The sequence below is a fragment of the Suillus fuscotomentosus genome (assembly GCF_016647785.1).
Source record: "Suillus fuscotomentosus strain FC203 chromosome Unknown F5891scaffold_100, whole genome shotgun sequence".
NCBI lineage: Eukaryota > Fungi > Basidiomycota > Agaricomycetes > Boletales > Suillaceae > Suillus > Suillus fuscotomentosus.
In genome coordinates this window covers 25,938-52,779 of record NW_024539612.1, presented here as the reverse complement: position 1 = coordinate 52,779, position 26,842 = coordinate 25,938, and the positions used below count along the sequence as shown (strand labels likewise).

The window sequence follows — 26,842 nt, the reverse complement described above, 5'->3', positions numbered from 1 at the left end:
TCCGAACTAATCCTGCGTTATTATATCTAAATTTTACAAATTCGAGTTTTAGCTAGCTTAGGTCAGTTTTTTTACCCCCTAATAAAAACACAAGAATTAGCAACTATTTTCAGTAATTCAAACACATTAGCATGACTTTTAGAATTGATTTTTTTTATCTTAGACGAGGGTTCCAACCGAGTCAGACAGAATAAGATACAAGAACAAAATTAAATTTGATTAGAAATGGGTATATGGGCAGTAGGCTAATTTAAATAACAGCGCGCGCTATGACCAACTGGGAGACTATGTATCAGCTTCACGATTCCGTATTGTACACTATGAAAATGAGCGGGGGATGATTCCGTCTTCTTCCATATTGTCGAGGTCAAGTAACTCGAATGCTTCGAGCTCAGCAGCATGGCCACCAGCAGCGGCGCTGCTGTATCGCAACTTCCTGCAAGCAGAGTGAGCATCGAGGCAATACTACCTAAGTGGAACTCACTGTGCAGCCTCATAGATGTCGGCCATCATACAGTGGAATTTCGCAGGTGCGTCCTTCTGAGCTCAAACGAGGATCGACAGACTCACTTCCTGTGAACGGTGGGCGACGACATGGATCAGCGTGGCTCAAGAATCGACAGACTCACTTCCTGCGAACGGTGGGCGACGACATGGATCAGCGTGGCTCAAGCTCGAACGAGGATCAACAGACTCACTTCCTGCAAACGGTAGGCGACGACATGGATCAGCGTGGCTCGAGCTCGAACGAGGATCGACAAACTCACTTCCTGCGAATGGTGGGCAACGACATGGATCAGCGTGGCTCGAGCTCGAACGAGGATCGACAAACTCACTCACTACAAACAGCGGACAACAGCTTGGATCAGCGTGGCTCGAACTCGAACTCGGACCGACAGACTCACTCACTGCGAACGGCGGGCAACAACTTGGCGAACTCGAACTCGGACCGACTCACTCACTGTGAACATCCTAGAATAAATAGTTTTTAGAATAAATAGGTTTGCTTCGAACAAGTTTAGAATTTAAAAAAAATCATTGCGCACCTTAATTGTATGTAGTGCATGAACACCAGCAATGAAGCTTGAGGCCTCTTAAGCTTCGAAGACGAGAGTGAGAGTTGAAGATCAGTGACATGGCGCCACTTCGCTCAAACATTTCAAACTACAAGTCACATGATTCAAACAAATATGTACAAATGTTGGACTTAAGATATTTCTTCGTTCAAACTACAAGTCACATGATACAAACAAATATGCACAAATGCTGGACTTGGATATTTTAAAATTTTGTTGCACACTCACGGCATCAATGATCACACTATTCAGGTGTCGAGTTTCTCAATAGGCATGGTTTTATGACCCTTAGGTAGTACTCTATAACTTAGCAATAATTACATGTATGTTATGAATGATATTGATATCTAGCTCTAATTTGTAATAGTTTATCTGACTTAGAAGAGTTAGATGTATTGTAGAAAAAAACTCGTCTAACATTATCATCTTTAGCTACTTTCTTCATAAATAGCTGTGATTGTGCTAATGTTACGAATTTTTGTGAATTCTCCCTAATTTGCCTTGGGAGGGTTTTCCTGATGAAGGTGCGATGGGAGCTATGTTTCTGCTAAATAATATCATATATACTGCGAGAAATTTGACTTGTAGATACATGGCCATTGATATCCGTAAATGCAGAGTAACATGAGCAATCCACGACGATGTCGTCAGATTGCGCCATTGCAGTAGATGGGGGGCGATAGTTTGCTTGTGCCAATTATTTCGAGCATTGTCGTTTTGCCTTATTTATATGTTGAATTACGACACTATTCAAGACATTATCGTGATAAGTAGCTCTAGAACTGCTCATCTAACTTATACTCCTATTAGAGTCCATCACAAAGTCGTGACATGGCGCCATCGCAACACATGAGGTATGGTAGCACATTCCTCTCAACGTCGTTTACTGTTTTCTTTTTTCTTCTAAATTAAGATGTTATCTGAGGTCATCCATGACCTTTTCGTGGGAAGTGGCTTTGGCGTTGCCCCACTAGTGTACAATGCTATTAACGTTCACCACAATGTCGTGAAATGGCACCATCGCAACACACAAGGTATGGCAGCACATTCTTCTCAATGTTGCTAACTATTCTCGTTCTCCCTCGTTTTAGTATGCTTTTCTCCTGGTAAATATGGCTATATATGATACTGTGATTTTCTTCCCGGGAGATAGCAGGCAGGATCAACGGATAACATTTATTTGTCATCGACTGAGTCTTCACAACAAATCAAATTGCTCCAAGACATCATGGTATACTATGGTAAAAATGGGTATAAATATGTGAAAGCTTGCTAGATTAGTAGATTCCGGGTATGAACTTATATCTAACGATAGAACAATAATGCTCCCAGTCCTTGCCATACTTGATCGAGCAGTGTTCAAAGTCACGCCCGCAGCGATGGATGAGTACCGTGATGAAGAAAACCAAGTAGAAGTAAGGAATGATGGTTGCACTTCCGATAACAACACCCCAGCAGAAGCTCATGGTCCAGTCGGCAACATAGTTCTGAGAAAGAACAACGAGGTTAGCAGACCGAACACATTATTATGGATCTAGCCTACAGGTTTGCGAGAGTATCTCCACCAACCACTGATGAGAAGGCGGTTTCTAAAATTGGAAGGTAAGAGAGTCGATCAGTTAAGAATTGCCGCAAGACTTGCCCATGTGCTGTCTGGATAAACTCAGGCTTCTTGAGGGTTCCCCCCGGAAACTGCGGGAATGTGTTGCGGAAAGTTGTGATGCCCTGTGTTTGCATTTTGAAGCGACTCTTTTGAGACATTGAGGTGTCCCAACTATGAGGACACATGTCAGCTGAATGACGGAAAATGAAATCATAAAGTCGTACATGTAGTATGCTGTCAGTAGAGTGGTGAAAAGAACGACATATGTAGGTGTAGAGAATTGATAGTTAGAGGGATTGTGCGAAGCCATGTATACCACAGAGTATATGTAAGTCTGCAACACCACAGATCAGTAAAAGTTAAAACATAATTGGAGTTACATATGAAGGGAACACCAGCAAAGTTCCAGAAGATGACCATGAAGCCCCATCTAAGAAAATGTCAATCAGATAAACGAGCATAAGAATTACTACCCACTTCTCATGATACATATCCCACGTTTGGGGGATACACTCTTCGCCCTTTGCGCTGAAAATTGGATCAGGAATGCAAGTTTTAAAAAAGGGATGCACAGGGGTGACATAACCATATTGTTCATACTGGTGGCAGCCTCCGGACATGGCCAAAAAGAAGACAATTACCCAAGGAATCTGAACCTCAGCCCACATCTTCAGATCAACAGAGCCGATACGGGGATTCAAACAAGCACCCATGAAGACATCATAGATGAAGTTCCTGACATGCGGATCTCATTTCCAGCTGCAACTGTAACAAAATACATACCAAAGGACACAGCGAAACCGTAAATTATGGCGATGGACATGATGTGGCCATAATTGTCGATAATTTCGGCGAGATAAAAAATGTGGTAGTAGTGCAGAGCAGCAGCAGTCAGCATAGTTGCGTAGAGAGAGTAGAGCGCATTGCAGTTATACATGAGGGTCTTATACCCAAGAGAAGGTACAGGAAGCCCTTCTTGTTGGTACCCTGGCATGACCAATGCGAGGAAGAGCTGATAGACCATGAGACCGGTATATATTTTCTAAGCGTATGCATTGGGGCTTGCATCCTGTAGCCATCGTTCGCAGCCTTCTTCCTGGTTGTACCCTTGGGTGGCCTGTAGGTTCAACATCGAACCGACAATAAAATCGTCATAATGCTGTCGCAAGCAAGGCAAAGTGGTGAAGAGGACTACGCTACGACAAAGCCCGAAGGACACCGAGTAGCTGACTAAGCTACGATGCTACTCGGCTGCTACTGCACCCCTCACCATCACACTACTCGTCCAATTCCGACCAGACACGCTAAGTCCTGAGCGCCAGATAGCTGGGAAACAAGCCAAGCAAACTTATCATATTCAATGGAGGTTTTGTCTGACGCCGGCTGACTCGAGGATGAAGGCAAGCCAGGTGTGGATGGCGAGGGTGGAGACGGTCGTAGTTGAGACCGTTGAGACCGTTGTTGTTGAGATTGGGGGGGGGGGGGGTGGAAACAATGGTAATGGTGGAATGAGTGGAGGGTGAGCGGGCGCTGGTGTTGGTTGCGAAGTCTCCGGCCGAGTGGGCATGTAGAACAGGATGCTGTCCAACTTGCCACGGGCTGAACACTGGTCGTGCTGATCAACACATTTGAACTGTTGCTGACGACCCGGGTTGTACTGAGACATAACGTTAGTCGAGGAGTTGAACACAACCTCGATAAAACACTGGGGAGGTACTACAGTACATTGTAAGTATGTTTGAATTGAAGAGAGAAAAAAATGCACCTTTTGGCATTGTTAGTGAAAAGGACTGCCTGCTAATGCGGGTGGTAGAGTAACCAGAATCCCAGGGCAGGTATTTAAATGTGTGTGGTGGCAATCGCGACCACGCGTTTATAATATGTAAGATATCTTTTTGAGTATAATGAGCATATAAGGTTAGAATCGCAGATTGAATTAGCTGAGCTTACCCTGCCCACGACGTTCCTTGTCCCTCAGTTCGAACGAAGGCATCAGTGACCTTAGGGAATACGCCAGAATGAGAGGAATGGAGGCACAGGCAAGCATCGACCAGCATGGCTCGAACTCGAACGAGGATCGACACACTGCGAGTGGCAGACAACGACTTCGATCAGTGTGGCTCAAACTCGAACGAGGAATGACAGACTCACTCACTGTGAACCGCGGGCAACAACTTGGATCAGCGCGGCTCAAACTCGAATGAGGATCGACAGACTCACTCACTGTGAACTGCGGGCAACAACTTGGATCAGCACGGCTCAAACTCGAATGAGGAACAACAGACTTACTCAATGCGAACTGCAGGCAACAACTTGGATCAGCGCGGCTCAAACTCGAATGAGGATTGACAGACCCACTCACTACTGCGAACTGCAGGCAACAACTTGGATCAGCGTGGCTCAAACTCGAACGAGGAACAACAGACTTACTCACTGTGAACTGCAGGCAACAACTTGGATCAGCACGGCTCAAACTCGAACAAGGATCAACAGACCCACCCACTGCAAACCGCGGGCAACAACTTGGATCAGCGTGGCTCAAACTTGAATGAGGAACGACAGACTCACCCACTGCAAATGCCAGGCAACAGCTTGGATCAGCATGGCTCAAACTCAAACTAGGATCGACAGACTCACTCACTGCAAATGCTGGGCAACAGCTTGGATCAGCGTGGCTCGAGCTTAAAGGAGGACCAATACACTTACTTTTTCGGTGGAACTTGAAGGTAGGTGTTGTGTTGAAGAAGATGGAGGGGCATAGCACACTATAGTAAGCAGGTGTAGTGAGTAGCAATAAAGTACATACTATCCATCCCAGCTGGGTCGTCACCCGTCAAGTAACACTTGTGTCACAGTTGGTCACAGCTGCCATTTCTAAGCCCGCTCGGCAGTGCATCCGACCCAGATGGCGGCTATCTCCAAGTCTGACAAGTCATCACAGCCAGTCGTAGTATCCATTTAAAGCTCCGCCACGGCAATGTTCAGCTGGCTGTCACCAGTGTAAATCTTGCAGGACTTTGGCTGCTTTCAAAGGACTTCACCATTTCTTCGTGAAAATCAGTAGTTCAACCTCGCAATGAACAGTACAAATTAGAAATAGTGATTTAAGTTGTAAATTATGTGTGGAAGCAAGAATTGAGTGAGATATTTAGGTAGTAATGACTTGTAGGGGTGATGACTCAGCCAGGATGGATAGTATGATATGTTTGTTTTTAGATATGTTTTTTTATGAAAACATTCACTTAACCACTTTTTTCCATCCCCATTGTCATTTTTGAACTAATATATGTGTAGAAAGTACATATATTATTAGTGGTGGCTGGGTCCGGTTCTGAACCGCAGTTCAAACCCGGACTGTTTCAAACCTGACCGAGGGTCCGGTTCAAGGTTCGGGCAATAGGGGGAACTGGACCATTGGTCTGGTCCATGGTTCGAGGACTTCCAGAATTCCAGAACCGGTTCTGAACCTGTTCGAACCGGCGGCAAGTCAGTACATATTTTTAGTGTAGTACTATTAATAATAGGGCGTAGATCTAATTCTATAATTGACAGACCTAATGTAACCGGCAGAACACGGTGTAGAGACTCGTGCGTCTCATGGTCTGATATGGCGCTTTACACTAGGAAGTACATAGCACGAACTTGTAGCGTCACTCTGTGCACTACCCACAGCTATCTCTATATGATGCGCAGCTTTCCCGCGCAACGCGCGCCATTCCCGCGCTTCGCGATGTATACGCACATGCGTTCCTGCGCTTGCGCGCCCTATGGCACCAGCCATCCAGAAGCATCCATCCACTGTCCACCAAGCTCCCTAGTACGTATATTTCCATTTCCTTTATTAGCATAGTTCCACCTTTATTTTTATCATGGATTCTCACTCATATATATCTTTACATACCTACTCGGTAGCGCTTCGGCTCCGCATGACCGCGCTTAGGCGTGCTATATAAGCACCAGCAGTACATACTATTAAAAAGGGACTTTTACCTCCCAATTACTAGTTATCACTTACTTACTACTTAGCAGAATATAGTAGAAGTCTATTTGTCTATACTTCGCATCTCCCTTCTCTTTTCTTGCATTATATTATCACTTGAGTCTAGTCTTTATCATTTTCCGCATACGCGTGCGTGCTTTCCTGTGCTTTGTGCTAATATGCGCGCGTGTTCCCACGCCTTGCGCGCACCTGCGCTTTCTCGCGCTTCGCTGAAGCGCGTACCTCTAGATCTTGGCTGCACTCGCTTCCCCTTTAGGGTCGAACGCACTTGTCTCCTCAAGTAACGCAGGCTAGGCAATGCACAACCTTCAACTATTATAGATACAGCTAGGAGCATTATTTGTTCCTCTCTGTATTGTTGTTCTACAACGGTAGGCTATTCTTAACGACAACCTCGATGTTGCCTCGTCATCCATTATCCTCGTCAGTGCCCTCGATGTTGCCTCGTCCGCGTCATCCATCATCTCTCTGCAAGTCTTGGATATCCCTCTGGTGCCTCTCCTTTTACCACACCAGGAGGCACCAACACCATCTGTGACTCCGGCACCTTGACAATGCCACTTTGGACTCTCATTCAGATTCTCAAATTTCAATCAACGACTTTCAGGTAATTTATCAACTAATTTACTGATTGACATTTCCTGAGCTTTTTTCGATTGATAGGTGCAGCTTAAAGTTGGGTTGTGTGATTTACATGGTGAGCTGATCTGTCATTTTCCCACCTACAATCATGTCTGACCAGTGCGCTGTTGGTCCTGACGGCCATCTAAAAGATGCTTCCGAAATCATATGGCACAATGACCCAGACGACGAGGAGCCTATATCTGCCCCTGGTCCCATTGCAGCAAGTTCTACTCCTCCAGTGCACCATTGTTTGTCTATTGGCGACGTAGTTATGTGCTGACTCATTTAAATAGTTTAATGCATACTATGTCCCCAGCGCCTCAGCACCTGCAGGTGAAAACACCGAGCAGGAACCTGCTGGACATGGCCAATATGGCCGTTCATGGGTCCTTGTGGCTGTGCAAGCCCGTCAAGTGTCTGATCGTGTGCAGGCTAAGCCTTGTGCTGAACTTACAGCATACCTTCAGAGTCCCCTTGAGCAAACTGAAGACATTGTACGTTGGTGGGGTGTAAGTTTCTATTTTGTTGCGAGTCCTTTTGTATCTAACTAGCTTATTTTATTGCAGCATCACCAATCATTATATCCGACACTTTCACGCATGGCCAGAGACTATCTGGCTATTCAGGGTAGTAGTACCGCATCGGAGCGTGCTTTCTCAAGCGGGGGGCTTACAGGAACAAAATGATGGAACTGTCTTAAGGAGGATGTATTCGAGAGTTTGCAGCTGCTGAAGAGTGCCTATCGTAATGGTCACATCTCGGCTGCTAGCGATGCTGAACAGCATCTGGATTCATTGACTGCTGCATTACATGACGAAGATGACAAGGATGTTGCGCTAGTTTAGTTTATTGGACTTTTGTACCTAGCTACATTTAAACATTTTGACATTTTTTTTTGGGTCCGGTTCTCGGTTCAAACCTCTGCTGAACCAGAACCGGACCATTATTGGACCGAACCGATGGTCCGGTCCATGGTTCTGCTTACTAGGAGAACCGAACCGATGGTCCAGTCCATGGTTCTCCTAATTTCCTGGAGAACCGGACTGAACCGGACTTTTCCATCACTATATATGTATTATCCTACTACATATGAACCCTTGTGAACTTATTAGGGCTGCACACTGTACCGTATATGGTAGACAGCCGTACACATACAGTAGAGATATGGTAGATGGTGAACCCATACACTGTATATGACATTGGGGGCAGACAAAGCGAACAGTACAGTATGGAGTATAATATGGCCGTATACAGTAGTGCCAGTGTACGGTACATACAGAATGAAAATCAGTTATAAATGAGCCAAACAAAGTCTTGCCTTCACAAGCATCAACATTCTGATAGTCTCAGGCTTGAGACTTGCACCTACATAGGTTTATGTATAGTACATACAAGCACTTTATTCACCTTCTGACATTACATTTGCTGTTGTTTTTTCCTCTTCTTCTCTTGGAAATATTGTTCGAATGTCTCAGCAATGTCATACTCTTGAATGCGCGGTGTATAGCTGTCTGTGTGTGAACAAATATGTGCGCAGGTCAAGCATGGCTTTTCAAGCGTCAGCCCTTGAAATCTGTTGAAAGTCGTTGCATAAAAGAGGTCGCAGGGGAAACTGTCTGCGATTTTGATTATGGTGAGGCTTTCCCGGAAACAAGCAGGGTAATGATGCAGATGTCACCACATCATAACATTGGTAAGAAGTCAACTGATGCAGCACAATGCGATAGATCTGATCGGATGCCTGAAAGACAAGAAGAGATGATGACATGGACACCTTGTTGTGAGTCACCATAATCAACTCACCATCCAACCACACACAGCCTGCAAACAGCTCAGTGCATGAACCACAATGACCACAGTGCTTAAAGAAAGATCACAAGAGCCAACAACTGGAGAATTTGAAGCGCAATGAATGACGTTGAAAGTAAGAAAGTGCATTGTAGGAAATGGGCAACCTGAGGTAGCATGGGGAACCACATATGGTGGACAACAGTGGCACGAGACTTTTCAGATGAATGTCGCACACTGCAGGAAAGGATAATCCAATGCACAGAACAGAGAGCCTATGAATAAGCAGTGTAGGATACCATGACAACAGCAATAACACTGGCAGAGTTAAAAGGTGAACCGTACATAGTTAGGGAGAATTAGTATCGCGGTCAGACAATATTATAAGGAACATACTGACAGTGCTGCTTCCATCAGTATGAAGCACACACAGCAAACCATTAGAGTCGTCGCTGTTGTTGTCGTTGTCGGTGCAGAGCATGGTGGTTCAGGGCAAGAAGGTATGGGATAAATTGGCACCCATTCCGACCATATAGGCTGTATGTAATACGGCTTGTATGGTGTACGGTTTGGCCGTACACCATACCTGTCTGTCTCCCTTTGCAGGCCTGCCGGTATGGCAACTGTATCCTTCGATGGTTGCCATACAAACTGTCTATTACGGAGATGGTGTGCAGCCCTAGAACTTATTGTAAGTTTGCCACAGCTGTCCACAAGAGACGAACCTGTCACAAAACTATCATGTAATGCAGCACAGAAATTCCCATGAACCTAAGGTCGAAATTATATAGTACTAGATGTACCCACAAGTTCGTGCTTTTGCTCTAGCACATACAAATCATCACAAATCATTTTGGTATATAGAAATGAAATGATCCTGCATTGTCAACAAGTACATACCTCATCACCTTCTCGCAACTCCATCATCTTGTCATTCAGTCTCCAAAGGGCAAATCATTCTGCAAAACGAAATGTGTTGTATCCAGCATGTGAGTGGGCCAGGCGAATAGTTGTTATTATCATTTTTTGTCTTTGCCGAGGTTGATCTGAACCAACTGTCTTGCTATGCGAAGCTTATCCCAGAGCCATGCGACTTCATGATCATTGTGTCCAGGCTTCCCATCAGAAGAATATTCCGATCTTGTTCAGAACTAGCACCAACCTGATAGTCTTGCAGTTTGAGTTTAGCATGTAGCGTATCTCTCATTTCAGTTGAATGCTCCGTTGTTGCTCAGACAGAAAACGAGAAGTATGTATTTTCACATCAGACATTTTCTTCGGTGTTGGTCCTATTAGCTGACATTGATTTTGGTATGCTAATGCAAACCACAGTTCCCCCGTCCACCAAGTGCACCTGTCATGTTAGAGTTTACGGATTGTGTTTTTGACGAAGGAAATCTAATGTTCATATTGTTTAGCAGATAATTGAGCGGTCATCACAATATTTTGTTTGATTCGGCAGCTAGACCGGAGGCTTGCAAATACTCACGCAATCCACTGATTGTGAAGATTGGACGTCACAAGCAAGATTATTTAGAGCTTCCAGTGTCATAAGCTAAGTGTACTCTTCTAAGCTATGCCGGTATACCATTGTTGACAAAATTCTCTGATGTTGGATATGATGTGACATACCCACAGGACTCCATCTGAAGCATATGATGAACATCTCAATCAGTTCAAGCAAGTTTGTAACGTGTGGGAGTCAAGGGCCCTGTGTTTTACCAAACGAATAGGTTGTCAAATGTGAACTTGGCATTTTCTTATTATGCAACCGAATACTCACAGCAGCTATTCCAAAAACATATGAAGAATCACAGCCTTCGCGCCACATCAGGGAAAGCCTCCCCCCTGAAATTGAGGTAATTTCCAGTAAATCCCTGGTTTTCCTTTGATTTTCAGCGAAATCATGTTTTACTGTTTTATTTAAGTCCAGTCATAGTTTCAATGAATTAGTTTGAATTCCAAGTGATTTCTTCTGAATACCGTCGAATTCACGGTCATAATTCCAATGAATTAGGTCGAATTCACTCATTGGTCATTGTTAAAATACACGAAAATCAACATTATATTGGATCAGAATGGCCTGTCAGTATGTACGAAGTTGGGTCAGTAAATGATATACACGAACATGGGTATCTGAGATGACTATCAAACTAAGACAACTATCAAAATGTACAAAGTGAGATCAGTAATACATGGGTATCTGCGGGTGCACACAGCACAACAACCTTAGTTCAATCCTCAGACATTGCACTGAGATCGAGGTAGTCGAAGTTGCTCAACGCACCAGATGGCAGCAACACATTGTCCGACACACTAACATAGTATGTTAATGGCAGGCATTCGATCAGAGGATGATGAAATGCACCAGACAGCCTTGTAAAGCCGTGCCATCAGCACGTGATACTGTTTTTTACTGCCTTCAAAGATCCGAGTGAGGGTTGCTTCATGGGCTTTGTAAATGCTAATGTAGACAGTAGCATTGAACGATTTGACTTGCAAGCTCGACGGTGGATTGCCACTCCTCCAGTCCATCAGTATGGCATAGATCTGCAACAACCGTGACAATTAGTTAGTAAAGTTCATCTAGAAAATAAAAATAAAAAACCTACAACAGTTGCAATCAATGCAACCATAGCTATGGGGAGCTCCGGCTCATCATTGCCATCTAAGACCGACACAAAATCTTCATGTGATTGAACTCCAATCGAGTTCTCGCCGTCAAACAATGACTGATGTAGCGTATTGATCATGGCCTCGTCGCAGAAAGGTTGATCACCAAGGACTTTACCCTGGGCAGTGACATCAATATCGACAATGAAACATGACACTAACCACTCACATTTTGGTTAGTCAGAAAAATATACTTGTGACTCTTCAGGAGCTCTTCAACCTCGTTGGAACAACCTCTCCTAAGTGTGAATCGAGACACAACGATTTGATGAGCGAGCTTTTTGATACCAGTGCGGAAAGCACTAAGCCGTCGCATTTGCCTTGTATTGCATTTAATGTTACGGAAGTCAGACGCTGGGTGGGCAGTCCAACCCCAGAAAGTCATCACATGTATAGGGTGAAGGTGGACAGACTTTACTACCTGCTCATCACCACCGCAGAAACCCTGGTTAAATTCTGGCCGGCAAGGCCCACTGAGCAGCAATTTCTTCTCGTCCGTCCCTGGGATCGGTCTCTCCTGGAGCTATCTGACTATGAAAATGATATGGAAAGTGAGGAGCATTATGGGACCATCAGGAAAACCCTCCCATGTAAACTTAGGTAAAGCTGTTCAAATTAGATCTTTTTTTGTGCAGCTAACACATATTAGACATATTAGATGGGCTAGACAAAATGGCCAGACTATATTGCTGATTTTTAATTAGCCATACCTTGCTGCTATTTAGAACAATTAGATGTCCTAGTAGACAACTAGGAAGGCCTTGCACACCTTAGGAAACACAAATAGGAAGATTTTCACACTTGAAGTACACGGAAGAAATTGATGATATCATTAAAATCATGTATCAGGTTAATGTGGTAATGTACGACTCATACAAGTAAAACAAACCATAAGAAGAACATAGCAAGCGGTCAGATATAATGAGCGAGTGAGAAATATCGGGGAATCAATGACTATCCAAACTGGCCCTTTGACTCTGCACAGAAAGCTGCCACAACTAACACGTCAGAACTCAATGGTTTTGGTCGCCTTGATATTTGTCAGTGACTCTGCACAGTGAGTTTAGGAATTGTCACATGGTATCCGCACGTGGAAGGGGAGATTAAGACGGATCCAAACAAGAGTGTCTGTCATGAAATAAGATTGACAGTCAGGACCATTTGAATATAAAGAATGTAATTAAAATTAAAAAAAATCAGTGCATACCTGCGCAGCGTCAGCAGCCATCAAGCGAGCGAGTGAGAGAAACCATCAGCATTGGGTAAGAACTGTAATGAAATCGCTTCTTGGTCCTAAACCAAGTGGCACCCCTGCAAAGACCCCAGACTCCGAAAAGTCAAACACTGCGCTCAACAGCGTCAAAGAAGGCTACGGCCCCCAAGATACTTGCTACTCTCATAAACATCTGCTTTAAAAACATAAATACTCTAGTCCAAACATAATTAATCCAAGGAAAACATAGAAAATCAGCGAAAACACAATGCCACCACCCCCGACTGGAACATTTAGACCTAGTACAGCCAACACCAGATCTTCCTCAAGACTGGGAACCCAAGAGATAATAGCTACCAAGAATGAGGTATCGGACGCGGTAAGTGCTAAAGCTCATTTAGAAAAGACGGCAATGGCCATTCTGGGCAAACCGTACACCTTTGACAACATTTCAGACATCCTATTCCACATCACTCAAATGCCAGGGGTAACACTACCAGTCCAAACAGCCATCAGGGCAATAGCGTTCATACTAGAAGAAGCAGCAGAAGTTGTAACGGCCAATTCAGTGGCTAAACTGGTAATCACGGCCATCGCCCCCCACATTGCAAATATCCAAGGAATATCGGAATCCATGACATCTATCGCATCAAAAATGGAAGGTTCCCAAGAGAAGATCAATGAATCCATCACCTCCATCAGTGGCAACAACGTGGACGCCTTCATAGGTACAGCTGCGCTCGACTCCCGCTTAGCCAATGTTCAAGAGGCGGTCACCACCCTTACTACTCAAGTCAAGGAAGCGTCCCAACAACAAGGAAGCTACAAAACGGCATTATTATCAGGACCTAAAGACAACCGTCTCGATGCGCAAACCATTCAAAGAACAGCACGTGAAGCGATTAAGGCCCGTCAGATACTGATCAGCCTCCCTCCTGACAGTCCGCTAGGCCCTGGTAAACTATCCCACAGCCAACTCGTAGAGAAAATAAAAGAAGCACTGAAGACAATCAGCAAGGAAGGAGCCCCGGAACTAACCATTCGAACAGTAACTCAGTATCGTAACGGAGGAACTGTCCTAGAAATGCTAACCACCGAAGGCGCAACATACATCAAGAAACCGGACATCAAAAATGAATTCATCAAGATCCTCGACCCCTCAGCTACGATCAAAGACAGAATCTACCCAGCAATCATCCAATTTGTCCCACTAACCTTTAATCCTAGCGACCCAGAGCACCTCCGTGAACTCGAAATCGAAAACAAATGGAATGAAGGAGAACTAGTCTCTGCCAGATGGATCAAACCACCGGGAAAACGAGCCAGCAACCAGTGAGTCGCACACGTCATCGCCTCATTCAACAACCCAGCTGCAGCCAACCAAGGAATTCGCGACGGCATCATAATGAACCAAGCAAGACTCCAAATGAAGAAAAATCGACGAGAACCTATCAGATGCGCAAAATGTCAACGATACGGGCACATAGCAAAGGAATGTATCTCTCACGTTGATGTCTGCGCTAACTGTTCAGGACCACACAGATCAAACGAATGCGACAATAAAAATAGCCAAAGCTGCATCTCATGCGAATCCGAAGACCACGCAAACTGGGACAGAAAATGCCCAACGTTCGAAAGGAAGTGTATTGACATCGATAACAGGTACCCAGAAAATACAATGCCATATTACCCAACAGAGGATACGTGGACCCAAGTACAAATTCCGCCTAAAGCAAAACCATTCGTTAGAGAACGCACTCCGACCTCAAATCATCAACAACATCAACACCTCCCAACTCAAGACACCCTCGAAAGACACCTCGCGCCCAGGGGAACCAGACCAGGCAGAGGAAGCTACCTACCACCAAACCGAGGACTATCAGCCCCTCGACACCGCTCCACGACCCAACCCACCCAATCAATAGGTTCCAACTCCCCCATCACTCAATATGAATAATACACCCATCAACAACGATGTCAAGCTACGCATCTGGCAGGAGAATCTCAATAAATCAGACGCCGCCCAACACTGTATCCTCAGCGGCCCCTTTACAGCCAAAGACTTCGACATTGTAGTAATTCAAGAACTGTGTACTGACTCCCTAGGTAACACCAGAGCTACTCCCGACTGGAACGTGGTATATCCCACACACCGGTATATGCATCAAGGAAAATCAAGAGCAATTACACTAGTCAACAAACGCATCAACACAAATAACTGGCGCCAACTCCCCTTCCCATCAGCGGACGTCGTAATCATTCAACTAAATGGTACATACGGAAGAATCACCATTATCAACGTCTACGACGATAGCAAGATCAGAGCAGCAATACCAGCAATCGCTACATACATGGAGAATGAAGCGCACACCATCCACCCCACAGCCAATGACCACATCATCCTCCTAGGGGACTTCAATGCCCATCACCCCCTCTGGGAGGAGGACAGGAACGCCCACCTCTACACCCCACGCGAAGCGGTAGAAACATCTCAACATCTAATCAAACTCCTCGCCGATAACGACCTAATGATGGCCTTACCAAAAGACAAACCTACACTCCAATCCACGAGCAGTGGAAACTGGACCCGCCCCGACAATGTATTTTGTACTGCACATACCCTAGAATCATTCTCGATGTGTAACACCGCGCCGCGTCGTAGACCGCCCTGCACTGACCATGTCCCAATTCTAAGCACCCTAGACCTCAAGATTCCCCGTTCCTCGACCACCACCACCTTCAACTTCCGCGACGTGGACTGGGACACCTACAGAGGCTGCCTAACCCGCAACCTAGCCAGCCATCCCGCTCCCCAAGTTCTCACCACCGAAGCCCAATTTCAAGATGCTGCAATCAGCCTTAGCACGGCGCTCAAACTAACGATCGAGGAGAAAGTACCTAAATCGAAACCCAGTCCACACGCCAAACGCTGGTGGACAAATGAGTTAACTATGCTTCTAGCCAAGAAAGACGAGCTAAGTGATATGTCTTACAAGATGAGAGGACTGAACGATCACCCCATCCACAAAGAGCACCGGAAATTCCGCAACCACGTGACAGAAGAGATCCGCAGAACGAAACAGGAACACTGGGTCGACTACCTCGAGGAACTCGATCAACATAGTGTATATACGGCAAGCAAGTACATGACTTCACCAATGGGAGATGGTGGCAGGACCAGCGTCCCATCCCTCAAAACCAAGAACGAGAACGGTCAACCCACTGAAGCAATTTCTAATGAGGACAAAAGTAAGACGTTAGCGGCTACCTTCTTCCCACCTCCCCCGGCGAATAGCTCAGTACCCATCGACTTCGACTACCCAGACCCGGCCATGCCGTTCACCGCCATCACAGCAGACCACATAGCCAAAGCGATAGCTAATACCAGCTCCTATAAAGCTCCGGGCCCCGACGGAGTGTGCAACATCATCCTCAAGCAAATCGCCGAAATCATCATCCCATACCTACTACAGCTTTTTAATGCAGTCTTCACGCTCAACACCTACCCCACTGGATGGAAGGAATTCACGACAGTAGTTCTGAGGAAACCGGGAAAACCGGACTATACGCTCCCCAAAGCGTATCGTCCAATTGCGCTAATTAATACCACATGCAAAGTACTAACAGCCATTATAGCAGAACAAGTAACGTATATAATGGAGAAGCACAACCTACTCCCCGATAATCACTTCGGCGGATGCCCAGGAAGGACCACCACAGACTCCCTCCACATCCTCGAATCCACGATCAAGAACGCTTGGCGTACCGGTAAAGTAGCTTCTATATTATTCCTTGACATTGAAGGGGCGTTCCCAAACTCCGTCACGGATCGTCTAGTACATAACATGCGCAAACGCAAACTCCCCGTTGAAATCGCCACATTCACGGAACGCATGTTAACGGATCGAAAAACACAACTCAAGTTCAACGACGCAACCTCCGATTGGATCACCATATGAAACGGCATCAGCCAAGGAGATCCCCTTTCAATGATAGCTTACTTGATTTATAACACTGACCTCCTAGATGTAGCTAACCCGAAAAACAAAGAATCAGCGCTAGCGTTTGTTGACGACACAGCCTACATCGCGATCGGATCGACATTTGAAGAAACCCACGAAACCCTCAAAAAGATGATGGAAAGGCCGAATGGCGCTCTACAGTGGGCAAGAGACCATAACTCACGCTTCGAGGTCGGAAAGTTCGCCCTTATAGACTTCACTCGTAGCAAATCTCGACATCGCCCCCCGCTAACTATTCAATCCACCACCATTACGCCATCCGAACATCATTGCTTCCTGGGTCTCATCGTCGACCAAGAATTAACATGGAAGCACCATGTGAACCACGCTATCACCAAAGGTACAGAGTATGTTCTACAGATCCGTCGACTATCAAGACCCACGAACGGAATATCCGCAAAGCTCATGCGCTAGCTCTACCTCACAGTAGCAGTACCGAAATTCTCGTACGGAGCGGACCTATGGTTCAGACCCATCTATACCGAAAACTCGACAAACGAACAACGCGGATCCATTGGTACGGCTGAAAGGCTAGCAAGAGTACAACAGATAGCCACATTAAGTATCACCGGGGCGATGAGAACTACCGCTACTGATATCCTAGACGCTCATTCGAACCTGTTACCCACCGCCCTCCTCCTTCAGAAAATATGCCACTGAGCAGCACTTCGACTAGCCACGCTCCCTCAACGTCATCCCCTTCACTCGCATCTGAAACACATAGCTAAGCATTATAGTATCAAGCGACACCGGTCATCTCTTCACAACTTAATAGCCACTTACCATATTTTCCCAGATAACATCGAAACCCTAGACCCCATTCGCCCCTCCAACGCACAGCATCGCAACAATTACAACACCCACATAACGATCAAGGAGAAAGACGCCATCAAGGAGCAGCACGAGCTAACAGACGACATCCAGATCTTTTCAGATGGATCAGGCTATAAGGGCGGAATAGGTGCCGCAGCAACGCTCCTACGAAACGGACAGGAACCACGCACCATCAAGTACTATCTCGGACCAGCCAAAACCCACACCGTCTATGAAGCCGAGGTCGTCGGACTAACCCTTGCAGCCAAACTCCTCGCCACAGAACCTAACGTCACCTACCCCGCCTCTATCTTTATCGACAACCGGGCAGCTATACTATCGGGAGAAAGCCACAACACGAAACCAGGAAGCTACCTGGTAGAACACTTCCGCGGTATGACGCGCATGTTAGCTAAGAAACGACGAGAACAAGGACGCAATTTCGCCCTCACCGTCAGGTGGATTCCAGGGCACAAGGGGGTCATAGGAAATGAGATGGCGGACGTGGCGGTGAAGGAAGCCGCAGAAGGAGCAAGCAGCGTGAGGAATAGACTCCCGGTATACCTCCAAGATAAAACGCTACCGGATAGCGTGTCGGCGCTGAAACAATGGCATCAAGACGCCCTGAACAAACGATGGAGCGAAGAATGGAAAAACTCACCCCGCTACACAAGAGCAAAGATCATTGACCCCAGCATGCCGTCGAACCGCTACCTCAAACTTGTATCATCCCTCCCCAGACGCCAAACCAGTATCTACACCCAGCTTCAAACACGCCACATTCCTTTGAACCATCATCTCTTTCGTATTGGAAAAGCCGACTCCCCGCACTGCCCCATATGCCCAGGAATGGATGAAACGATATTCCACTACCTTTTTGATTGTCCGCAGTACACCCGTGAACGGCACATTTTCTCCAATGCCCTCAGACGCAAAGCATCCTCTATCGAATACATCCTTACATCAGATAACGCCACCACGCCTCTCATGAGATTCATAAACAGTTCAGGACACTTCAAGACCACGTTCGGTGAGATCACGACTAGCTAACAAGTAACAACTCACGCACACGTACCCAAACAGATACCACACACTCAAAATCCACATACAAAACCACGCCACGACACTCAACGAAAACACCTGTATCATACACATGTACAACCACCACCTCATGAAGTAACGAAGGGAAGGACATTCGCCGGACGAAGGTCGCTGTAGGAAAAGAGGACAGAAGGAAGGATGAGAAGGATGAAAGTAACGAAGACGACAATGAAACAACAACGAAACAAACATAAAAAATGGACAATACCCCGCACTCAACACCCAAATACCCCATATCCCACACTCCCACCTTACCTATGCCTCACACCACTGCCATTCCCCTCGTACAAAATCGGCATCGGCCTTTGCCTGACACTACGCCGACAGAGTACGCGTTAGCTCCCATCACGCGAAAGTATACATACAACTACGATTAGACCAGTCGGGAGTAAACCCCCCGCACTCGAATAGGGTTATGTCCAACATAGGGTCTTCGACCCCAATGGACAATAAATTTGATTTAAAAAAAAAAAAAAAAAAAAGAACTGTAATATAGAAGGAACAACAAATGAGAACTTATGCGTTGCAAACAGTCTTGCCTTCATCGTCCTTCCTCCACAAAGGAATTGCCACCAGGACTCATCATCTCCACAACTTGGACTGGTGTCGCAGAAGAAGAAGAATGTGGTGGTGCTGCAGCCAAGGACAGTGTGGACAATGCAGAAGCCAAAGATGATGTACCACCTGCGTCGTCCTTCTCCATGACTAGCATGCATGGACTTTGGATGTGGACGTTCATGCTACCAAAGAGAAGAGAAATGATACGTCCGCTCAGCAAAGTCCATACGACGTATATAGATGAAATAATACTACTCACTGATTGGCACCATCAAAGGTCGAAGTGCAGGATGGATGGTGTGAGTAGTTGTAGTAAGAGCGCACTTTGTTTGCACTTTGTTGGTTTTCTGTTGAAATCAACCGTGGGAGCTTTATAAAATATTAGTCATATTGATCGTTCGATTTTCGTTACACAAACAACTTCAAATTATTAAATGTTCTGCCTGCATATGGCTACTGCTGTCCTTCATCCCACATTACGCTGCCAACAATGCTGACTTATACTGGTGCCAGGTCATGTAGCCTGCCAGAATGTCCCAGCACCACGGGTCCAGCTGAGTGGCTGCGCCGACTCTTCCCTTCATCTGTTTTCATTCTGTACTCACTGTCGAGCTCGTCGTACTCTACACCTCCTTGCTCATTTCTTCAAAGTCTTCAAATCCCGCCCACCACTCCCTATGCCACTCCCTTTATCCTAGGTGTCTATCAATTTAGTGTCCCACACACCATAGCTCATCGTTTTTCCTTACTGAATTATCGTCACATTAATAGTTCCTTTTCGTTACATATCTCATTGAATAAACAGTTATTGGTCTTTGACATGTTTGAATTTCGTGAGCAGGTATCCCGCCCTCCCAGCAGCTCCACCTGCTCGTGTACCACCCCAAGCTAATGCTCGGCCCAGCCCAACCTGGTAGAACATGTCAGCGACCCTAGAGCTAGACGAAGCTGGAACAGTTATTCAGCATCAATATTTCTGGCATTGTCTACCATAGTGCTTGCTAATGTTCTTGACGAGTGTTCATCATTTTATGTAAATACATACTTAGATCAATACAGTTTTGCAACATTGTGCTAGTTGCCAATGATTATCATTAGCTTGCACTATACTATTTGTTACAAGTAACATCGGCTACATGGCCCCCCTATCATTTTTCCCTTCGTCCTCACCCTCGTATGCCTCCGGCTCGTACTTCTCTACCGACTATCCATTGACCGGATCCTCGGGACCGTTCCCGTCCCTCATCCCCCTCCTATCGCACCAATGTGCGCACGTGCCTTCAGGCTATGACTTGTTCTGACTCGTGCCACCAATGTGGCTTTCCTTATCTTGTCTTATCTTTCCTCTGACTCATGCGTGCTGCGCATTGTATCATTTACCGTTGGCTCGTTCCAACGTTTCTCGGTCTCATTCCGCATTCAACCTCACATCACTAATCAGGCTCTGCTACCAGCGTACCTATACCCTTTCCGTTTCCCCTTTGCCCTTACCTACAGTACGGTAGCCTTGCCCTTAACCCTTTCCACTTAGTATAAGTAGTCGGTCACTCTGTACTAGATTCCCTAATTTGAATCTACTCAATCTTCCCTCGAACATACTTCCCTCTGAAGCCTGCTCAGCTTCAGTCTCTAGTATCTTTTCTTAGGTGCTCATCGCGCCTAAGTCTACCTTGATCGACTACTCTTCATTCAGACAAGACTGTCCTTACTTTGAGAATGTCAGTGACTTTGAAGACATCCGTCTTAGAAGTCACGTGACACGCGCGTCTCTGTTATCTGCCGACTCGTCATTGCCAGTCTCAGTCGCTACACCGGACCCTTCCGGTTACGTCACGAATGTTAGCGGACAACGCCCCTCTTAGGGCTCCACATAACAGATCTATTTGAGTGCGTAACAAAAGATTCAAGTTACCCTTTTTGGCGCCCTGCCACCTGCACGGCTCCTTGACCAACAGACACCACAACTACTTGGATCCCAAAGTACCCTTGGGAACGTGATCCCAACACTCTGGACTCCAAACCTGAACAAGAAGAATCGGAAGAAGACCATACGTCCTCCGACGAGTTTCCCGACGAACAACCGTATGGCAATCTCAACTCGAACCCTGGAACAAGAATGTCCGGAGGCCCCACCCAACAACCAACAGTGGTCATATCCAGGCCTGAACTAAAGGCTGGAGTACCACAGAACTATGATGGAAGCATCGATGATTCCAAGCGCTGGATGTACTCGGTGGAGACATACTTCCTCATGAACCCGACGATCTATAACTCCAACCAAACCAAGGTCGCTGTTGCACTCCAGTATATGAATGATGGAGACGCCCGCATCTGGGCCGACACCTTCTACTGAGAAGCCTTCGCCAAACCTACCATTGACTTCGGTTCCTGGAAGGACTTCAAGAAGGCTTTCACCGAATCCTTCCACCCGGTTGATCGGATGACCGAGGCTCTAACCAAGCTTCATGGTTTGAGTCAAACCGGCAACATGATGCCCTACATTGCGACGTTCAAAACCCTGTCGTCTACTGCTAGTCTCGAGCAGGACGTCACCCTCATCCACTTCTTCGAACGAGGGTTGAAACCAGGACTTCGGACCGCCATCTACGGGAAGGAGGTTGTCCCCACCACCATCGACAAATGGTACACTGCCACGACACAGTTGGAATCCAACTACAAGCAATCAAGAGCAGTTGTGTCCAACAACAAATCGGTACGCCCTTCTGGCCACCGGCACGTCCCCAAGCCTCAGGTCTGCCAACGCGATCCTGATGCTATGGACGTCGATCGTTCCCTCACGCCTGAGGAACGACAGAAGTGCTTCGATAAAGGCCTTTGCTTCAAATGCAAGGAGAAGGGCCATTGAGCAAACGACTCCTGGTTCCACCCGAAGGTGCGCTGAGGAGACAAGAACGACGAAGAAGACAAAGGCAAGAAGCCAAGCAAGTCTGGCGTCCGCCAGCTTGACGAGTCTTCTGACGAGGAAGACATGGAAGTCAACCTTGTCAAAAGAAAGGATTTTTAAAGAGAGGGCTTGTCGAATGGTCAATTCCCTCTATCTGCGCATTGTATACTAAAGCTGTTGGTAAATCCAACGAGTTTCGTGTCCCGGTGACACTTTTCTCTTCTTGCAGTGCCAAAACCATTCAGTCGACCGCAATCATCGACTCAGGGGCAGGTGGGACTTTCATTAGCTATGACTTCATCAAGTGAAATGGGATCCGGACCCACCTACTCAAGAAACCCTTCCGGATCACCACAGTAGACGGGAGCCTGTCCTCGGCAGGACAGGTGACCCACTACTGCATGCTATTCATTCGTCTCAATCGGAGACTTATGTATGGAAAGTTCAATATAACGAAATTTTCCAAGCATGATGATCTACTTGTTGGAAAACCTTGGCTTAGTGCCATGATGCCCAATATCGACTGGAAGGCCAACACGATCTCCCTGCCTGTGACCAATAGGTCAAAGGAGGTGGAGAGGGAACTCAATGCCTCCTGGCGAGAAAGCAAGGCTAAGCCATATCTCTTTCATGGAGAAAAGGCTGTCCTAGAAGAACTTGACGACGAGGATTTTTCGCCCCTCAAGCGACTCCCTGAAGGCACTCAACATTGCCTTGAAGAAATCAAGAAACGCAAGAAGCATAACAAGAAGAAGATGGCGCCAATCATCGTGCCCTTCGAAGACACCGACTTCAACACTATGGACGATGTCTGGGTCGGACAGACCCATCTCGTGGATAAAGTTGAGGAGATCTCCACTTATCCCCTCATTGACGATGAAGTTCTAGTGGAATATGCTTCGGACGGAATGTCTGTCCGGATCATCGAGAACATCTCTTTCGACACCCCGCTCACCAAGGACAGGACCTCGAAGAAAGAAATCCGGAAGGCTCTCCACAGACGAGCAAAACCTCTCCGGAACCTCTGGATCCTCGCTTCTCAGCAGGACTACATGAAGACCTCCAACAAAGCTCAAGAATTTGCTATGGAGGACGCGCAGGAGAAGAAGAAGAAATCATTTGAAGAACTGGTACCTTCCTATCTTCATGATTTTGCTGACATCTTCGCAAAAGATGGTCTGAACAAACTCCCTCCCTCACGGCTGGGGGTAGACCACAAAATCAAAATGAAGGAAGGCTTCATTCCGAAGTCTTCTTGAGCCTACCCGCTCTCACCAAAGGAAACCGACACTGTCAAAGCATTTTTGGATGAACACCTTGCCAAAGATTTCATCCAACCCTCAAAGTCTCCTCAAGCTGCTGGATTCTTCTTTGTCGGCAAGAAGGACGGATCTCTCTGCCCCTGCCAGGACTATCGGTACATCAACGAATGGACGATCAAGAATGCATACCCACTCCCTTTGATACCACCCTTGCTTGCGAAACTCAACAAGGCGCAATGGTTCACAAAGGTCGATGTATGCTCAGGATACAACAATATCCTCATTCATCCCGACGACAGGTGGAAAGCCGCGTTCTCCACCTCATATGGGCTCTTTGAACCCAAGGTAATTTTTTTGGATTGTGCAATTCACCCGCTACCTTCCAAGTTTACATGAACCAGACATTTTCAGAAGAACTAAATGAAGGATGGTTAATCGTCTATATGGACGACATCCTGATCTTTTCAGATAACCTGGACGAACACCGGCAGAGGACCCGCCGAGTGTTGGAGAAACTCCGCAAAGAGTCTCTCTTCCTCAAACCCGAGAAATGTACCTTCGACACTCAAGAAGTCGAGTACCTCGGTATGATCATTCGACCCGGACAGGTTGCTATGGACACTGCCAAGCTGAAAGGCATCAGCGAATGGCAACAACCCTCTTCGGTCAAGGACGTGCGGTCTTTCCTTGGATTCTGCAACTTCTACCGTCATTTCATTCCCCACTATTCCGACATTGCACGCCCTCTCCTAGACCTAACCAAGAAGGAGGTTCCCTTCTCTTGGTCCGACTCCACTGAAGCTTCATTCCAGCATCTGAAGAAGCTATTCACAACCGAACCAGTTCTGCGGAACCCCGACTCCTCGCGGCAGTTTGCACTTGCAACCAACGCCTCGCTCTTCGCGACCGGAGCAGTCTTACTCCAGACAGATAGCAATGGGGATTACCACCCCTGCGGCTATCTCTCCCAGTCCCTCAACGCGGCCGAACGGAACTATGAGATCTACGACCGGGAACTCCTCGCCATCATCCGCGCCCTTCAGGCTTGGAGGCATTTCCTGGAAGGAAACCCTCATCCAGTCGTCGTTTTCACCAATCACAAAAACCTGATTTATTTCCGTTCTGCGCAATGACTCACCCGACAACAGGCCCGATGGCACCTCATGCTCACTAACTTTGATCTGGAACTTCACCACATTCCTGGAACAAAGCTCGCTGCACCGGATGCCTTGTCCCGCCGTCCTGACCACGTCATCACCAGCCAGGATAACGAAGATCGTGTTCTCCTCCCCGATACCCTGTTCACCCGTCTAATTGACGCTGAACTCGCAGACAAGTTCCAACAACTCTCTGACAACCCCTCCGACCAGACTGTGAAAACAGCCTTGGACGCTCTCTCCGGGGTGTGCGCACCCCCCATGAAGTCTGCACTTTCCGATTGGAGGTTCACCAATGGTGTTCTCTTCTATAAATATTGTGCCTACATTCCCCCCAACCTCCGGCATCACGTGTTGTCTCTGCATCACGATCACCCAACCGCCGGGCACCCCGGGTGTTCGGGTACCAAATGGAACATCAAGAAATCCTACTGGTGGCCCGGAATGGGCTCCTTCATTAGGAAATACGTCGATGGCTGCACCATGTGCCAGCAGATGAAGGTTAACACCCACCCCACGACACCTCCCCTCACCCCGATACCCTCCTCGGCCCTCCGGCCCTTCGCCCAGGTTTCGGTTGATTTAATCACCAACCTCCCCGAGAGCGCCGGCTACGACTCTGTCATGGTTGTGGTAGACCATGGGCTTACGAAGGGGGTAATTCTCTGCCCTTGCAGAAAAACCATCACAGCGGAAGGAGTAGCTGAACTTTTCTTCAAGAAAGTGTTCATGCGCTTCGGACTCTATGACAAGATCATCTCGGACTGAGGCCCCCAATTCACCTCGAAGCTAGCAAAAGAGCTAGGACGACTCCTCAACTACCAAGTCGCACTTTCCACTGCCTACCACCCTCAGACAGATGGCCAGACTGAACGGCTCAACCAAGAGCTTGAAACCTACCTCTGGATCTACTGCCGGACGACTCCCTCCAAATGGGCAAAGCACTTGCCTATGGCTGAATTTGTTCATAACTCCCAACGACACTCCGCCAGAAATGCCTCTCCCTTCTACCTCATGATGGGCTACGAACCACGAGGCATCCCCCATCTCTTCCCCGACTCTACCCTACCAACCACCAAAGACCGAGTCAAGTCACTCGCCAAGATCCATGAAGAAGCCCTTGCATGCCACAGCCTCGCGCAGCAATGCATGGCTGATCGTTCCTATGGCCAGCGTTACAAGCCATGGAACGTTGGTGATAAGGTATGGCTATCCGCCACGAACCTAATCACCGGATTCCCTTCTAGGAAACTCGCCCTGAAATGATATGGACCCTTCCCAATCCAGAAGGTCCTCTCCCCCATCATGTTCCAGCTAAAGCTGCCTGCCAGCTGGTGTATCCACCCCACATTCCATGCCTCAAAACTTTCCTCCTATCAGGAGACAGACGTGCATGGACCGAATTTCACCGAACCTCCTCCTGATCTTATCGATGGAGAGGAACACTACGAAGTAGAAGCTATCCTCCAACACAAGGGTACCGGATCGCGTCGCCGGTACCTCGTGTCTTGGGTTGGCTATCCTGCCTCCGAACGAACGTGGCTCCCCGAAACAGAATTAAAGTCCGCAGCGGAGCTCCTGAAGGCGTATAAGAAGCGACTCAAGATCGCTTCAATCGCCATCTCATGTTGATCAACAAACACCACTGCAACTTCGCCTACCGCCCTCACTACACGAGGGCTGACCCCACCGACGAACCCATTCACACCAACACCAAAACCTTCCATCACCAACAAATCTGCAATCGCCACCGCCCCATGAAACCCAAACCCTTCGACAAACAGAGACCCATTACCCAATACCCCACCTACGCCACTACCCAAGGAAAGATGCTTCGTTATGCCGGCTTCAGCGTCGTCTGTTTCCTCGCACCGATCCGCTACCTCTCATGCGTCTGCCTCCGACCACGACCTGACGAGCCAGCCAACGCCTGGCCATGATGGGCCCTCCCCCCTGGGATATACCGTCTTCCGACAACCATCCCTTCGCTCAGTTGTCCAAGATAGGCAACGGGTTTACTGGGAAGCAGTCATCTGCGATCCCCAGT

At 47.1% G+C, this 26,842-nt stretch overlaps 3 protein-coding genes across 3 annotated transcripts; 1 reads left to right on the top strand and 2 right to left on the bottom strand.

Annotated features, from left to right (window-relative positions):
• Positions 1 to 2,353: 2,353 nt before the first annotated feature.
• Positions 2,354 to 3,703, bottom strand: F5891DRAFT_1131285 (ergosterol biosynthesis ERG4/ERG24; the record flags this gene model as incomplete). The annotated part of the gene is made up of 7 exons (XM_041364647.1): positions 2,354 to 2,563; positions 2,620 to 2,665; positions 2,719 to 2,850; positions 2,904 to 3,013; positions 3,046 to 3,109; positions 3,157 to 3,427; positions 3,463 to 3,703. 7 exons carry the CDS (start codon positions 3,701 to 3,703, stop codon positions 2,354 to 2,356), a joined length of 1,074 nt encoding a protein of 357 aa, XP_041218977.1.
• A 7,622-nt stretch (positions 3,704 to 11,325) lies between these two features.
• On the bottom strand, positions 11,326 to 12,297 carry F5891DRAFT_1207530 (uncharacterized protein; the record flags this gene model as incomplete). Its single annotated transcript, XM_041369070.1, has 4 exons — positions 11,934 to 12,297; positions 11,704 to 11,883; positions 11,460 to 11,641; positions 11,326 to 11,407 (listed from the first exon to the last, which is right to left on the bottom strand). The coding sequence occupies exons 1-4, from the start codon at positions 12,147 to 12,149 to the stop codon at positions 11,326 to 11,328; spliced, it is 660 nt and encodes a 219-aa protein (XP_041218976.1). The 5' UTR covers positions 12,150 to 12,297.
• Positions 12,298 to 13,245: 948 nt separating this feature from the next.
• On the top strand, positions 13,246 to 14,313 carry F5891DRAFT_1196443 (uncharacterized protein; the record flags this gene model as incomplete). The annotated part of the gene is made up of 1 exon (XM_041368294.1): positions 13,246 to 14,313. The coding sequence occupies one exon, from the start codon at positions 13,246 to 13,248 to the stop codon at positions 14,311 to 14,313; it is 1,068 nt and encodes a 355-aa protein (XP_041218975.1).
• Positions 14,314 to 26,842: the final 12,529 nt, after the last annotated feature.